Source organism: Macaca fascicularis, chromosome 5, assembly GCF_037993035.2.
Source record: "Macaca fascicularis isolate 582-1 chromosome 5, T2T-MFA8v1.1".
In the NCBI taxonomy this organism is placed as follows: Eukaryota; Metazoa; Chordata; class Mammalia; order Primates; family Cercopithecidae; genus Macaca; species Macaca fascicularis.
The window spans coordinates 71,840,377-71,857,284 of NC_088379.1; the positions used below are offsets into that span (position 1 = coordinate 71,840,377).

Here is a 16,908-nt window from a genome sequence, read left to right on the forward strand (position 1 = left end):
GAGCATCAGTTATGGCTATGGCTTTCCTCTATCCAAATCTAAACATCTTTCCCAAGTTTTAGTCTCTCTGACTTCTCTAAAGTCTTTTAGAATACCAACCACTGTCTTCTTCTTGACATTTTCTCCTATCTTTAATTCAGTGTATCATCTTGATTCTTGTTCTTCCTTCTAGCTCTATTCTCACTCGTCACTTACATGTCTCCTATTCTTTAAATACATTAAGTGTGGCAGACTGCCATCTATTCACCATACCCAATTTCTTCTCTTTGTAACTAAGAAAGCTATACTATGTTTTTCTGTCTCCCTTGCAGTTTAGGTGGTACCATCGACAGAGTCCTATCTGATTTAAAAAAAAAAAAAATTAGTAGAAGCCATGTGAGCCACTTTCAAATCTTTAGTACAAAATCATCTCTCTCTCTCCCAGACTTCCTGTTGGATGTCAAAACCAAAGAGGACTATAAAATCATAGAGTGAGGTTGTTTGAATCTTCATCAGCCTATGTCCCTTCATGGGGCAACCCCATCCATTGGGCAATGAGTAAAACATAAACATATGTTGAGTAAGGCTTCTGTAATTTGGGAGGTATACATATTAATTATTTGGGAGGGTTCATCTATTTTATTTTATTTTTATTTTTTCTAAAACATCCTGTTATAGCAGGATTCATCTATTTTAAAACAACCTCTTTATAAGGAGAATTCTAATGAATTAGATTACAATGCATCCATTCTAATGTTACCTCTTTCCTTTTCTGTAACATACGTTTAGAAGCCTGCCTCATCATTACTACTCTATTCTGTATTTGTGATCGTGTCAACACATTTTAGATATCTACTACCTTCTAAATTTGAAACAGAGTAGTGTTTTGTTTTATGTTTGTCCATCTTGTGACAAGTGGACACTCTTTTCAACTTCTTGTTTTGGTCCCACCAGTCTCTAAAACTAAAAATCCTAGAAAGGGATATCTTTACTTCTTATTTCCTTTGTTTTCCAAAGAAAAATTATAAATCTTATTGTTTCTTTCCCACAAATTTTAAAACATAATGTTCTACCTCATTTTCAGAGTCATCTCTTTGAATATTTTATAATTATTTTTACCCCCTTCATGTCACACATGAGTAAACTGAGACATGGGGAGGTTAATTAACTTGCCAAAAGTCACATAAGTTTTTAAATAGAAGAACAGAGATTCAAACCCACATGTTTATTTCCTATACTGTGATATATTTCCATGATGTGTGTGTGTGCATGTATCTCATGCCTCCACAACATTTTTAGAAAATAATTACTTCCTAATACACAACTACAATTGGCCATCAATGGGAATATTGAAGACTACAAAGTCAAATCTACAAGAAAATAATTTTTGTTAATATTTTAAATCTGAAAATGTTTTTATTGTTTTCTACTATTGGACACTCTCACCAACTATTATGCTTGTATTTTGTGTTTGTTTTGCTTTACTATTATAAAAGATGAGTATCTTCATTTCTTGTAGACAAACATATCAATAATAATATGTTAGAATATGTTATGGCTGCTTTGCTGTCATGAAATGTACGCCATTTATATTTTAAAAAAAGAATTCTAGCTTACCTTCTTCTGTAGGACACAATGGAAAATAAATATAAACATTCCCTGTAGAGAATTGAAAATGGTGAAGAGATACGCCATGATGACTGTGCTTTCATTAATATACATGAGTCCAAAGGCCCAGGTCAATCCTAATAGGCAGAGAAGAGCTATTGCACCTATAACCCATGACCTGTAGAGAGAAGAGAAAATTAAGGGTTATTAAATAATTGGTCTTTAATTAACAACCATATCAGATCAACAATACGACACTGAAAAAAAATGTTACAGTAACTTTTATTGACAGAAAATGTAAGACAGGTGGTGTAAGTACTTTAAGGTTTTAATGAGACTACAAGTTTTCAAGCTTGAGGAGATATACATGAATGAAAATGTAATGAACACAGAAATTCATTTAAGCAAAAGCAGATTTGTACCATAAATTATTCATGTATTTGCAGCACATATGCAAATGGCATGAGGTGTAATTATGGTGAATGGCAAGAGGAAAGCAGGCTATAAAGCTATGTTAGTCTTCACTGGGCTCACAGGGGTAACATTTGTTTGATTGATTTCCCTCTATTAGTGCTTCTTCTGATACACTTGTACCTCATTTTTTCAAAATTTCCTCTTTTTCCACAAAAATTTTATTGTTTACTGACAAAAATATAACTCGTATTAGGAGGAAATACATGGATTTGAAGTTAATGTATGAATTTAATGAGCCCTACTTGTCTAACCTATATTTATAAAGACTAAGAGTGAGGGATAGTAGATGGAAAAAAATAGTTCCACTCTAATGGAAACACTCTGTTTCTACTCTCCTTCAGCCTTTGGATCACTCTCTTCTATGCTACATTGTAGTAGATTTTAGAAATCAGTCATTTGGCAGCTTTGCTGAAAAAATTTTTGAAGGCTCAGAGAAACTTCACTTCTTTGAAGTGTCTGTAAACTCAAGGGAGAAGATGAAGCTGAGAATGAAGATGGAGTGGTATGAACGGAGTGGTATAGAATGAAAGACAAGCTCTCACTCCCATTCCATTCTCTTAGTTTCCTCCAAGATGTCATTTGCAAGAGTATAAGCAGGTAACAAAGTTCATATATTTGTGGTTAAGTTATGTATTGAATATCAAGATAAAATGAATTCTTGCAACAGGTGGGACTCATAACTGAAATGAAATCATTCTCAACTCCTAAGTATATGGGAGAACAGGACCAAATCAGTAGAGATCTCTATACACTAAAAAGCCCAACCTCTTTATTCCCAGCACATCTTCCTTGAAAAGGGTGAATTCATATTTCTTTCTAGCAGATTATTATCCTCCACTATAATGTCTCTGGAAGATATATTTACAGGGATTGAGACTTTGTAAAATGAAGGGGAAAGATCATATATGTTTATGATAATCTGAAGCTGAGTTCGGTTTGTTTTTTAGAGAGAACTGCATCTTAAGAAAGATATGGTTCCAAAGTAGTTAATTATTAAAGTCTTATTAAAATTAATTATAAATATTTACTATTTTTCTCCCATAATAATCAGCCACTATATTTCATGTTTAAATGCCCACTAAATTTAACACGTTTAACTGAAAACATCAACATTCTTGAATAAAGAATCTCTAAAGGAGTTTTGCTATTACATGTTACATGTTTCCTTATATCATTTAGAAAACATTTTAGGTGTTAATATTTTATTCTACAGCGGGATTCAGAAGTATATTAACTTTCAAGGAAAAGCTCTCAGCTTCTTATGGATGTTCAAAAAAGAAAAAATAAGAACTGCCATTAAATCAAGGCAATATTGCTATTTAGATTTAGAAGCAAAATAATGGGATCAAATACTGAAGTCAGGTATTAACCACTGGAAAACACATGATGGGCCCAAGGGTTAAGTTGCAGAAAACTGCAATGAGCCCCAATTTCTTAAAAAAAGAAAGAAAGAAAGAAAGAAAGAATGAAAGCAAAAGCATGAAGAAGCGAAATGGCACTAGAAAAAAATGAAAACAAAGGACTCTTCACCAGAAGAACAAACTGAAAGTCTATAGCAAGATTGCCCATAGGTTACCAATCTTAGTTTATTCTTGCAGGACTTGTAATTTTAAAGTATACATGGGAAAAATGTCCAAATGTTAACATTTATGTTCACATTTGTTAGATTAGTACAGACTTGTGGCTTTATTTCAGAAACTGAAATATATTCATACAGATTAGATCATTAATCAAGTGATAGGTGTCAAATTTGAAAGGGATAATTTTGCATATGTAAAAATTAATTTTTAGGAAGGCAATTTTTTCTTTATTTATATTTAGTATAGCAATTCATTAATATCAATTGCAATTGGGTAGTTTTATACCCGTAAGATCATTTTGAAGATATACCAGTAAATGACAGAATAATTTTAGATGAATGATGCCCAAACAAACAACAGAAAAGCGGATGTATGTGGCACAGAGGAACACATCACAATGAGAGGGAAGCTATTAAAAGAGAAACAAGTCTGTACCACAGGAAATTGCTATTGCTGTGGCACTAGATTCAGGTGATATCCAATTAACAGAGGTGAAGCAGAATTTTTTTCTTTGGCAATACACCTGCAGCATATTTATTCTGCATGTAAGTTGTATGCCAGATTATTTTCCTGCACAGTTTGCTCTTCTGCCTCAATGTGAATGACAGAGGCTCTAATGATTTTTCAGTACTGATCTGACAGCTGGTTCATGGGACCACACTGATAAATGGAATTTATCAGCCATTCAGGTCATTCTTACTTGATGAAGGGTCTGTTATCCTCATAGCTAAAGAATGCATAGACATAAAGACAAGAACACCAACATTAGCATTTTATGACAAAGAATTTCATATGAAAAATATTCTCCTGGTCCCCAAAGGCTTCTGTCCCCCACCTCCCTAAAAGAAATCATAATCCTTTATATCTAGAAGGTAAATCCTAAAACGACCATGAGAACTTAAATAACAAGAAATAAAAGCAATTTTATAATACTGCAATATCCCTTCTAAGACTCAAAATTCCATTTTTTTCATGTGCTCATATTACTTGTGACTTGAAAGAGACATTTATTTCTTAGAGATCACATTTCTCTAGAGAATGAGAAATTTTATGAGCAATCTTGAAAAGGCTTGGGGGCATGCTTAAAATGACAGATTTCATGTCACCTAAAGGTATTCTTATTCCGTAATATTAGTAGGTAAGATTACTTAATTATGGACAGTACGCTTCTAAGTAATTTTAACTTGGAGATGATTGACCTGAGTTAAATCTTAACGTTATAGCCTTTAGAAAGTAATCTATCTTGAGTACTTTATAACTCTTTCTGTTTGTGTTCTGAGTAAGATAAACCTGAATAATCATTTGTAGTAATAGGAACAAACATACAGCGCCTGCTTATTTTCACTTATGTTTACTAATTTATTTAATATCATTTGGATAAAATAAGGTACTAATACTCAGTGAAGATAAGGAATGGTTTGGATCAATTTTTATAAACATAGTTTTTGCTTAGAGAATTGTGATAAGAAAAAGAAAGAAGAGAAACTGTTCCTTTCTCTTCTCTCTTGTCAGAGGCAAGATAGTTTCCTATATTATGCATACACAAATAAAGCTTCTAGAAAGGCTCCAACTGTGATGTATTTTGAATAAGGAGAACCACTGATGAAAACTTACTCTCCAGAATGATGAAATAATAAAGAATGGTATTTGAAGCCAGTTTGCGTGAGGTTTACATCCTAGCTCATCCACTTACTAGCTACCTATTTGATCTTAGACAAAAATTGATTAACTTATGGTTGTGTCCTTTTATACATATATAAGATGGTGATAATTATAATGCTAGTTTCTTGTGATAATGAAACAATTTATTATGAATAAAATGCTCAGAACCGTTTCTAACACAAAATGTGTTCAACAAATATTATATATGTATATTATTATTAGACTACTCAAAGCTAGGATAAAATCACACCTAAAATACAAAATTTCTCACCCAGAGAATAAAACCCCAAATACATACATGTTGAGTAAGTAAATTTATTGAAGGATATTTCAGGAGTAATATGATGCAGTAAAATAGATGTGGCTGAAATAAGTTGGTAAACGGAGTGGAGAGTGACTAGAACTGTATGTCCAAGGGGGTGATCACTAGTCATGTCTGGCTATCTACATTTAAATTCATTAAATGAAATTAAGTTTAAAATTCAGTTCCTCAGTTACATCAGTCACAACACAAGTACTCAAAACCTTCACATACTAGCTACCATAATGGATATGTCCATCATCACAGAAAGTTCTATTGGTCAGTACTGGACGAGAACATTCAAAGAGAGTTTTAAGCCAAGAAATGGAAGAGATATTTAAATAATGCCATGGATGTGTGAAAGATAAAGAGAGAAGAATTTGTAAGAATTGATGGTATTTAACAGCTGTAAAACAGGCCTAGAAAGAAAAATCCTGTACTTACATTACTATCAAAAATTTATAAAACATAATATGTGATATTTATTATACTATATGCATTCCCATTGCATCAGTATATTCCATCTGTGATGTACTATTCATGATTCGAATAACTCTACCTTAATTCATATAGTACAAGGTCAAGAAAAGAAAGTTACAGAGGTTGACACATAGGCATCCATGCAAAAATGCTCCAGGAAATGGATTAAGCTTTGTATATATTTTAACTAAATTTCATTATGTATATTTTGGATACACAGCATGATGCTATGGGATACATGTAGACAGTAAAACTGTTACTATATTGAAGCAAATTAATGTATCCACCATCTCACATAGTTACCAACTTTTTGTTTGTTTTTGTAGCAAGGCAGCCAAAATCTACTCATTTAGCATGAATCTCATACAAAATGCAATTTTATTACTTATAGGCCTCATGTACATTATGTCTCTAGACTTGTTCATCCTATGTATCTGCTACTTTGTTTTCCTCTGATCTACATCTCCCCATTTCTTTCCCCTGTCCCTGTGTTTTGTTCTCTATCTCTGTACTATAAAAATGTTTGTAAAAATTAAAATACAAAGTTTGAGGACTCTGTTCTGTTCCATTGGTCTATATCTCTGTTTTGGTACCAGTACCATGCTGTTTTGGTTACTGTAGCCTTGTAGTATAGTTTGAAGTCAGGTAGCGTGATGCCTCCAGCTTTGTTCTTTTGACTTAGGAGATGCGGGCTCTTTTTTGGTTCCATATGAACTTTAAAGCAGTTTTTTTCCAATTCTGTGAAGAAACTCATTGGTAGCTTGATGGGGATGGCATTGAATCTATAAATTACCTTGGGCAGTATGGCCATTTTCACGATATTGATTCTTCCTATCCATGAGCATGGTATGTTCTTCCATTTGTTTGTGTTCTCTTTTATTTCACTGAGCAGTGGTTTGTAGTTCTCCTTGAAGAGATCCTTTACATCCCTTGTAAGCTGGATTCCTAGGTATTTTATTTTCTTTGAAGCAATTGTGAATGGAAGTTCATTCCTGATTTGGCTCTCTGTTTGTCTGTTACTGGTGTATAAGAATGCTTGTGATTTTTGCACATTAATTTTGTATCCTGAGACTTTGCTGAAGTTGCTTATCAGCTTAAGGAGATTTTGGGCTGAGACAATGGGGTTTTCTAAATATACAATCATGTCATCTGCAAAGAGGGACAATTTGACTTCTTCTTTTCCTAACTGAATACCCTTGATTTCTTTCTCTTGTCTAATTGCCCTAGCCAGAACTTCCAACACTATGTTGAATAGGAGTGATGAGAGAGTCCTCAGAAATAATACCACACATCTACAGCCATCTGATCTTTGACAAACCTGAGAGAAACAAGAAATGGGGAAAGGATTCCCTATTTAATAAATGGTGCTGGGAAAATTGGCTAGCCATAAGTAGAAAGCTGAAACTGGATCCTTTCCTTACTCCTTATACGAAAATTAATTCAAGATGGATTAGAGACTTAAATGTTACACCTAATACCATCAAAATCCTAGAGGAAAACCTAGGTAGTACCATTCAGGACATAGGCATGGGCAAAGACTTCATGTCTAAAACACCAAAAGCAACGGCAGCATAAGCCAAAATTGACAAATGGGATCTAATTAAACTAAAGAGCTTCTGCACAGCAAAATAAACTACCATCAGAGTGAACAGGCAACCTACAGAATGGGAGAAAATTTTTGCAATCTACTCATCTGACAAAGGGCTAAAATCCAGAACCTACAAAGAACTCAAACAAATTTACAAGAAAAAAACAAACAACCCCATCAAAAAGTGGGCAAAGGATATGAACAGACAGTTCTCAAAAGAAGACATTCATACAGCCAACAGACACATGAAAAAATGCTCATCATCACTGGCCATCAAAGAAATGCAAATCAAAACCACAATGAGATACCATCTCACACCAGTTAGAATGGCGATCATTAAAAAGTCAGGAAACAACAGGTGCTGGAGAGGATGTGGAGAAATAGGAACACTTTTACACTGTTGGTGGGATTGTAAACTAGTTCAACCATTATGGAAAACAGTGTGGCGATTCCTCAAGGATCTAGAACTAGATGTACCATATGACCCAGCCATCCCATTACTGGGTATATACCCAAAGGATTATAAATTATGCTGCTATAAAGACACACGCATACGTATGCTTATTGCAGCACTATTCACAAAAGCAAAGACTTGGAATCAACCCAAATGTCCATCAGTGACAGACTGGATTAAGAAAATGTGGCACATATACACCATGGAATATTATGCAGCCACAAAAAAGGATGTTTGTGTCCTTTGTAGGGAGATGGATGCAGCTGGAAACCATCATTCTGAGCAAACTATCACAAGAACAGAAAACCAAACACCGCATGTTCTCACTCATAGGTGGGAACTGAACAATGAGATCACTTGGACTCAGGAAGGGGAACATCACACACCCGGGCCTATCATGGGGAGGGGGGAGGGGGGAAGGATTGCATTGGGAGTTATATCTGATGTAAATGATGAGTTGATGGGTGCAGCACACCAACATGGCACAAGTATACATATGTAACAAACTTGCACGTTATGCACATGTACCCTACAACTTAAAGTATAATAATAATAAATAAATTTAAAAAAAAGAAAAAAGAAAAAAGAAAATAAAATACAAAGTTTGCAATATAACTGGTGAGGCCATGTATGTTTTGCTTTTAAGATGAAATATGAAAAAGTAGAGATTTCAGGGTGCAATTCAGCAGTTTTTATCAATTGGTGGGGACCATTCAGTTGCTCCATTTAATAACAAAGACAACAGCAACTCCAGCTTCACTGACAGTTTGCTATAGTTATGTGTAGAAGTAGTGTTCACAGGGATGTGGCCACAAGTGAATTGTGACATTTCTGGGTCTTGTCAATTAAAGGATGGGAATTGGTCTCCTCTTTACCATTTGATGCTGTCCTTTTACCAGGAGAAAGTGATGCAGAGCCTTAGGCATCAAAATGGAAGTTGTTTATTTATGTGGAGCTGAAATATTAGGTTTAGACTACCTACTACTAGACTCTCATAAAGCAGAGTTTAAGGCACAATATTTTAGAAGTTTTTTTTGCAGTGGCTTGATTTGTGCAATAATTAACAAAGCATTTATTTTATCCCCAAAATGAGACAATAATATTCAATGATTTAAAATCTAAAGATCACTAAAGGTAACCTATAATATGTCAGTACCCTCCATAATTTTTGTCAAATATTCTACCGGTCTAGATGATCTAGTTTTATAGTTTCTCTCCATCAAATCCAAATTAATTTGATGGTAATGTCATCATGCTGTTGATTCTTTTTTTTTTTTTTTTTTAATTTGAAAAAGCAGATCCCCAGAACTAGTTTCTATAGCTGAATAATTTTTATTATGTTTTACCAATGATAATCCATTTAAATAAAATACCATTACAGGTTGTATGACTAAAACAATTTTACTGGAGTATATTTAAGAATTTTGTAAAAATGTCGATGCAAAGGCCTAATACGTTCTTAGCAGATGTTAAGAGGAACTTATAGGTTACCTTATCATTTATAAGTAGTGACTTATAGATTTTTCAAGATCAAACTATTCCTCATAGAAAAAAAAAAACGGTAAAATATTCTAATGGATCTCTATGTTGAGTGGGCTTTTCCTCAATCAACAACAAGGCTTCCAAACTGAGGACTAAGAAGATTCAGTTGCCCATATTCTAAAAGGAGCCAGCAGTAACCTGAGATAAAGAACTTCCATAAGGTTTACTTAGAAGTGATCTAAGAGACACTGCTTTGCCATACTATAAGCCCAGGTGTTCCAAGTCCTTATAAATGCAAGGGGACAAACAAGGCCATTTTAGGATTGTAGTATTCACGGAATATATTAAATAGTAGGAAGAAGAAACAACTTTTATTATACTAATCCCCTAGCCACAAATCTTAGCAGGCAGTGGAGGAAGAATGTTTTACGTGGGTATGTTATTAAAGTTTTAAGTTGGTCAGACATATAATAACACGAATAGATTGGCAACATTACAATGTATATCTAAAATAGCAGTAAGTGATCTGCTACCCAGTGGTTCAAGGATATTTAAGATAGCATAGCTAGATTAGTGATCAGAAAAAAAATCTAAACATTTCATCTTTTATTCTATTACATTAAAAATGCTCAAATGGTTATACTTATGATAGAAATCTTGACAGCTTAATATTTCTTCCAAATGTAACTTATGTTAATGGGACTATACCATCCTGCAATTATATTATTATATTTGTTATTTGTTCATCACTATAGGAAGAATAAAAGGAAAAGGAAAAGGCATTCAGAATTTTTTTTTTTTTTTGAGACGGAGTCTCACACTGTCACCTGGGCTAAAGTGCAATGGTGCAATCTCAGCTCACTACAACCTCCGCCTCCCGGGTTCACACAATTTTCCTGCCTCAGCCTCCCGAGTAGCTGGGAATACAGGCACATACCACCACACCAGGCTAATTTTTTGTATTTTTAGTAGACACAGGGTTTCACTATGTTAGACAGACTGGTCTCAAATTCCTGACCTTGTGATCTGCTGCCTTGGCCTCCCAAAGTGCTGGGATTACAGGCATGAGCTACCGTGCCCAGTCTGGCATTCAGAATTTAATTCAATGGTTCTGAGTAAAATATTAACAATTTTTATCTATGGCCATATAATAAATAAGCATTAAAGATATTAAAAATTATTCAAAAACATGAAAGTCACATACATATAAAAATTATAAATGACAGATTATTATATTTCAACTATGAATTTTATTACCATTTAAGTATTCCTACCAAAAGCTATATTCCTATGTTTTGTTCATAGGAAATTTATTAAGAGAATGAAGTGAACCAAATAAATGAAATAAATGGTTTAGAATACATCACAAACATTTTAGAATATATAATAAATATTTTATCCCTATGACTCAAGGGTACCATAACAATGTTGCAAATTTGAAAGCAAAACACCAATATTAAACTTTAAATAATAGATTGTGTGCTGCTTATGAATCAGGTAAGTCTGAAATTAGGAAAAATTGAGTATAATAAATTAAGACCAATAAATATCAAATCAATGACAGACAAAATTTTACTTTCTCTACTACTCAATGTTATACAAATTATGTTTCCTCTACAACTCAATGTTATATAAGTTTCTTTAACTCAACATATAATACTATCAAATAATTAATTTATATGTGAGAGAAGTTAAGGGTATCAACAAGGAGAAAGAATCATGAAGTATTAAATTGTACTTCGTTTATATAATTAAATGCTTATTAGAACTTAGTATTCCTCTCTATCAGATTTACAAAAATGAATTGGTAGGTTGCATACAAGTAAGATATGGGCATACCTCAGAGATACTGCAGGCTCGGTTCCAGACCATCACAATAAAGTGAGTCACAAATTTGGGGATTTTCCAGTGAGTATAAAAGTTATGTTCACATTATATTGTAGTCCATTAAGCATTAAATAGAGTAAAACACTATACATACCCTAATTTAAAAATACTTTATTGTTAAAAAAAAAAAAGTTACCAAATCTGAGGCTTCAGCGAGTTCTAATATTTTTGCTGATGGAGAGTCTTGCCTGGATGTTAAAACTGCTGGATCATGAGTTGCTAAGAGTTATGGGAGCTATGGAAATTTCTTAAAATAAGACCACAGTGAAGTTTGCCACATCAATTAACTCTTCCTTTCATGAAAGATTTCTCTGTAGTATGTCATGCTGTTTGATAGCATTTTACTCACAATAGAACTTCTTTCAAAATTGGAGTCACTCCTCTCAAACCTTGTTGCTGCTTTATCAACTAAATATGTAATATTCTAAATCCTTTGTTGTCATTTCAACAATGTGCATAGCATCTTTACCAGGAGTAAATTCTGTCTCAAGAAACAACTTTCTTTGCTCAACCCTGTAAGAAGCAACTCTTCACATATTAAAATTTGATGATGAGATTGCAGAAATTTAGTCGCATCTTCAGGATCCACTTCTAATTCTAGTTATCTTGCTATTTCCACAACATCTGCAGTTATTTCCTCCACTAAAGTCTTGAACTCCTCATTCATCCATAAAGGTTGGACTCAAATTCTTCAAAAATCCTATTGAAGTTAACATTTTTACTCCTCCCATGAATCACAAATGTTCTTAATGGCATCTAGAATAGTGAACACTTTTCAGAAGGCTTTCAATTTATTTTGTCCAGATCCATCAGAGGGAGCATTATCTATGGCAACTAGAGCCTTAAAAAACTTATTTCTTGAGTAATAAGATTTTAAAGTAGAAATTACTCATTGATCCATGGGCTGCAGAATGGATGTTGTGTTAGCAGGTAAAAAATATTAATCTCCTTGTATATCTCTATCAGAGCTCTGGGGTGACAAGGTGCCTTGTCAGGAAGCAGTATTATTTTGAAAGAATATATATATATATATATTTTTTTTTTTCTTTCTGAGCAGTAGGTCTCAACAGTGGGCTTAAAGTATTCAATAAACCGTGCTGTAAACAGGTGTGCCTTTCATCCAGGCTTAGTTGTTCCATTTATAGAGCACAGGCAGGGTAGATGTAATATAATTCTTAGGGATTTTCAGAATGATAAGTAAGCACTGGCTTCAACTTACATTCACCAGCTGCATTAGCTCCTAACAAGAGAGTCAGGCTATTATTTGAAGATTAGAAACCTTGAAGCCAGACATTGACTTCTTCTCTCTAGCTAATAAAGTTCCAGATGGCATCTTGTTCCAATAGAAGGCTGTTTTGCCTACATGGAAAATCTGTTGTTTACTGTAGCCGCCTTCATCAATGATCTTAGCTCTATCTTCTGGATAATTTGCTGCAACTTCTACATCAGCACTCGCTGCTTCACCTTGCAGTCCCATGTTATGGAGCTAGCTTCTTTCCTTAAATCTCATGAACCAGCCTCTGCTACCTTCAAAAAAACTTTTCTTCTACAGCTTTCTCACTCCTCTCTGACTTCACAGAACTGAAGAGAATTAAGGCCTTGCTCTGGATTAGGCTTTGGCTTTAGAGATTGTTGACACTGGTTTGATCTTCTAACAAGACCACTAAACTTTCTCAGCAATAAGGCTGTTTGGCTTTCTTATCATTCATGTGTCCACTACATGAGTACTTTTAATTTCCTTTAAGAACTTTTGCATTCACAACTTGGCTAACTGGTATAAGAGGATTAGCTTTCAGCCTGTCTCAGCTTTTGACATGCCTTTCTCACTAAGCTTAATGGTTTCTAGCTTTTGATTTAAAGTGAGAGACACTTCCTTTCACTTGAACTCTTATAAGCTTTTGTAGGGTTATTAATTGGCCTAATTTCAATATTTTTGTGTCTCAGTGAAGAGGGGAACCCAAGGAGAGGAAAGGGAGAGAGACAGAAGAATGGCTAGTTGGTGGAACAGTCAGAACACACACATTTATTGACTAAGTTTGCTGTCTTATATGGGTATGGTTCACGGTGCCCTAAAATAATTGCAATAGTAACATCAAAGATCAGTAACCATAGATAACCCTAAAAGATATGATAATAATGAAAAAGTTTTGATATTTTGTGAGAGTTATCCAAATGTGAAATAGATCCATGAAGTAAGCACATGCTGTTGGGAAAATGGTACTGATGGACTTGCTTGAAATAGAGTTGCTACAAACTTTCAATTTGTAAAAAATGCAATGTCTGGGAAGTATTATTACCAAAAAGAGAAGCACAATAAAATGAGGTATGCCTGTATGCAATTTTTGAGTCTTATGTTTGAATAAAATAATAATATCATTCGATTATTAATTAATATTAAAGTATGAAAGGCTGTATGCTGATGACTGAAAATATGTACGTGCAAACCAACCTGTCTGAATTTGAATGACAGCCAAGCATTTTAATAACTCTGCAATATTTCACTAATTGCGCCTCATAGCCCTCTTCTGTGAAATTGGGATATAGACACTGAAGTTCCTTCATAGGACCATTGTGCGTATCAAATAAAAGGTCTTGGTAGTTTTATTTATTACAAAAAACTATGCAAACATACACAATTTTTATGTGCAAAAGTACTATATAAATATTTGCTATTGTAACTGCTGTTGTGTATTGACCTTCTGACCTCAATAAAGGGGTTGTAGGAAAAAATACATACATGATTCTATATTAGGTTTTTTTATTAAGTATTTTGGAAATTATATATTAAGTGTAAATACAAAGAAGATGAGGAAGTCACTGCCTCTTTCTGAGTTGATCTTTAATACATACATTTAAAGGGCCTCAGTTTATATAAAGTAGCATTTTCTTTTAGATTATTAGTTTAAATTTAGTAAATGCTATGCATTTTTCATATTCTGAGTTGAAATTGAAGTATTTCCAAAATTCCTACTGAACATTAAAAGAGATAACCACAGTTCTTTGGTTTACATGAGAACTCTAATTCATGAATATATTATATCCTTAGTGTTGAAAAGTCCATTATATAATGGCAATGTTCTGCTAAGTGTAATCATTTGACTATAAAGAATAAAAGCCATAACATCACATGTGAAATGTTCCTGAAGATTCAATTAGAGATTTAAGTTCTGGAATTGGATTGTTTAATGTTTTTTTCTTATGACTTTTCTAAACTTTGAAATTTGAATAGGAAAAATGAAATAAATGAGAAGATGCTTATATATACACATTTATATTTCTTTCCAACAGTTTTTATTTTGAAATCAGTGGAAACTTGAAGTCAGTAACACTTCAAGATCCATAAAATATTTTTAGCAAGTTGACATATCTTACTTATTGATATTTATGATTAAAATTTACAATGTTTTCTGGTTCACTTTTGGAGGTCCAGTGTTTTCTACACTTACATTGAGCCTTAGAATTCATGAATTCCTTAGAACCTGTAACTGTGGGGCTGATAAAATATGGTCATTGGAATGTAAGGAGATGAAGTAGTTTAAGGACTATATTACATACTCTCAGGATTTATTTTTTCCACTTACAGAATATACAAACTTTTAATTTAAGTAAAATAAGTCAAGAAATTAAAAACCTTTTGTAATCCTTGCCAAACATGCTCTGACTAGGTGAAATTCTGTTATATTCTTCCTCATACTGTATGGTATTTTCACCTCTCTTTTCACCAACTTCCAACGGAAACATTCATTGAATAAACAACAGATTATAAACTGCTTGGGAGAATAACTAAAACACAAGGAAAGCACAACTGAGAATTTAAAATACATCTGTACTAACTAAAGATTCCAACAAATGGAACCATCGAAGGCACTGCAACACAGTTGGAAGCAGGCAAGATTTATTTAATTTTGGAAGTATCTTATCCTATTTATAAGCCTCAGTTTTCTCAACTCCACAATCAATAAGATAATCTCACTGGGATCTTTTTAGAGTTGAGTGGACTCAAGAAAAGAATATTCGATGGTCCTTAAAAGGTTACAAATTAGTAAAAGCTTTTGAAGTACACTCTGAATCATTGAATTTATCATTTATATGGAACAGTGAATGTCCATTGTAATTTTTCTTGTAAAGATTTTGAAAAAAATCACACTCCACATCTACTGCACAAGAGCTATTACTTTGTTAGAGAAGACCTGATTAATTACTTAAGAGCTCTATCTCAATTCTGCTTTTAATACAGAAGTCCAGTGAGATATAATTATTCCTAATTCAAATTGTTAAAAGAAATTGAAAGATAATCTTCTTAAAAAGATGTCAATGAGAAAAACATTAATAAATATTATAGAATATTTAAACAAAATAATAAATCAAATTTTATAAATACATAAAAAGCTCCAAGTCACAAAATAAAAAAAATTAAATCAAACATATTCTAAGCCAAATGGCAGCTTCAAAAATGTACTAAGAATTAACATCAATTGGAATTTACTCTCTGATGATAATAAAGTTAGATACCAATAACTAATAAAATATGTATATATGCATATGACTACATGAAAATTATCCATTTGCTGCTGTCTCTAAGAAAGCCTCAAGTCCCACACCACTTTGCAAATAAGTTCTACCTAAAACTCAACAAATAATTCTTCTTCTGATCTAGGTTAAGCCTAAATGAAAAAAGAAAAACTTTTTATATGTATATAAAGGATTTAAAAATTCAAATTTAGAAAAGCAAATGTAAAATGGCTTGGGCTTATAAAACCAGAATTTATAATTATCTGTGAATAGTCAGAGATAAATCATAGAACTATTTTGATTACAAATCCAAAGTAATGTTAATGTTGGTTACAGAGTCACTTTCCTGTTCCCCTGATGAGTCCAGGTGTTAAATTGTACATATCCCCACTGCTATGCAAACTCCTTCATCATCTTCTCCTCAGTGTTTCCATACCCCAGCTGCATCACACACAGGAGGCACATCTTCCCTTTCATAGAGTGTATCAGGATGATATCTCCTTTTGGCTTACATCAGCCACCTTCTGTTTACAAATACCATACCTACCGCCCCCAGTGCGTGAACTCTTCCAAGTCTTCTGCATCCACAGACAGTCTCCCTCAGCCCCAGTTCCAGCAGGACAGGCCTTCCTCTAAAGGAAAGCTGGGGCAGTGAGGCCACACCAGTCAGCATTCCGTCCTTCCTACACCAATCCAGTTGGGCTCCTACTTGTCTGGCACTTTCACACTCAAGAAAGTATATTGTTCTCTCTCTCTCTCTCTCTCTCTCTCTCTCTCTCTCTCTCTCTCTCTCTCTCTCTCATTTCTTGCCAGTATTCTGCCTTTTCCTGACGTCTATGCCAACAAAATACCTGGTCATTCCTACGTCTTGTCTTGCACAGCCATTCATTGATAATTGAGT

The 16,908-nt window shown here is 33.6% G+C and overlaps 1 protein-coding gene across 50 annotated transcripts in view; it reads right to left on the reverse strand.

Moving 5' to 3' along the window:
• The window catches only part of ADGRL3 (adhesion G protein-coupled receptor L3), an 857,692-nt gene that overhangs the window by 38,762 nt on the left and 802,022 nt on the right, over positions 1-16,908 (reverse strand). For 36 of the 50 annotated variants that reach the window (XM_074039928.1, XM_065545138.2, XM_074039932.1 and 33 more), the window contains 2 exons: positions 4,342-4,368; positions 1,597-1,765 (listed from right to left, as the gene is read on the reverse strand). In XM_074039928.1, coding sequence (XP_073896029.1) covers positions 1,597-1,765; positions 4,342-4,368 — 196 coding nt within the window. The remainder of the gene's footprint in view (positions 1-1,596; positions 1,766-4,341; positions 4,369-16,908) is intronic. The other 14 variants (XM_074039933.1, XM_074039937.1, XM_045393264.3 and 11 more) reach the window with 1 other exon arrangement.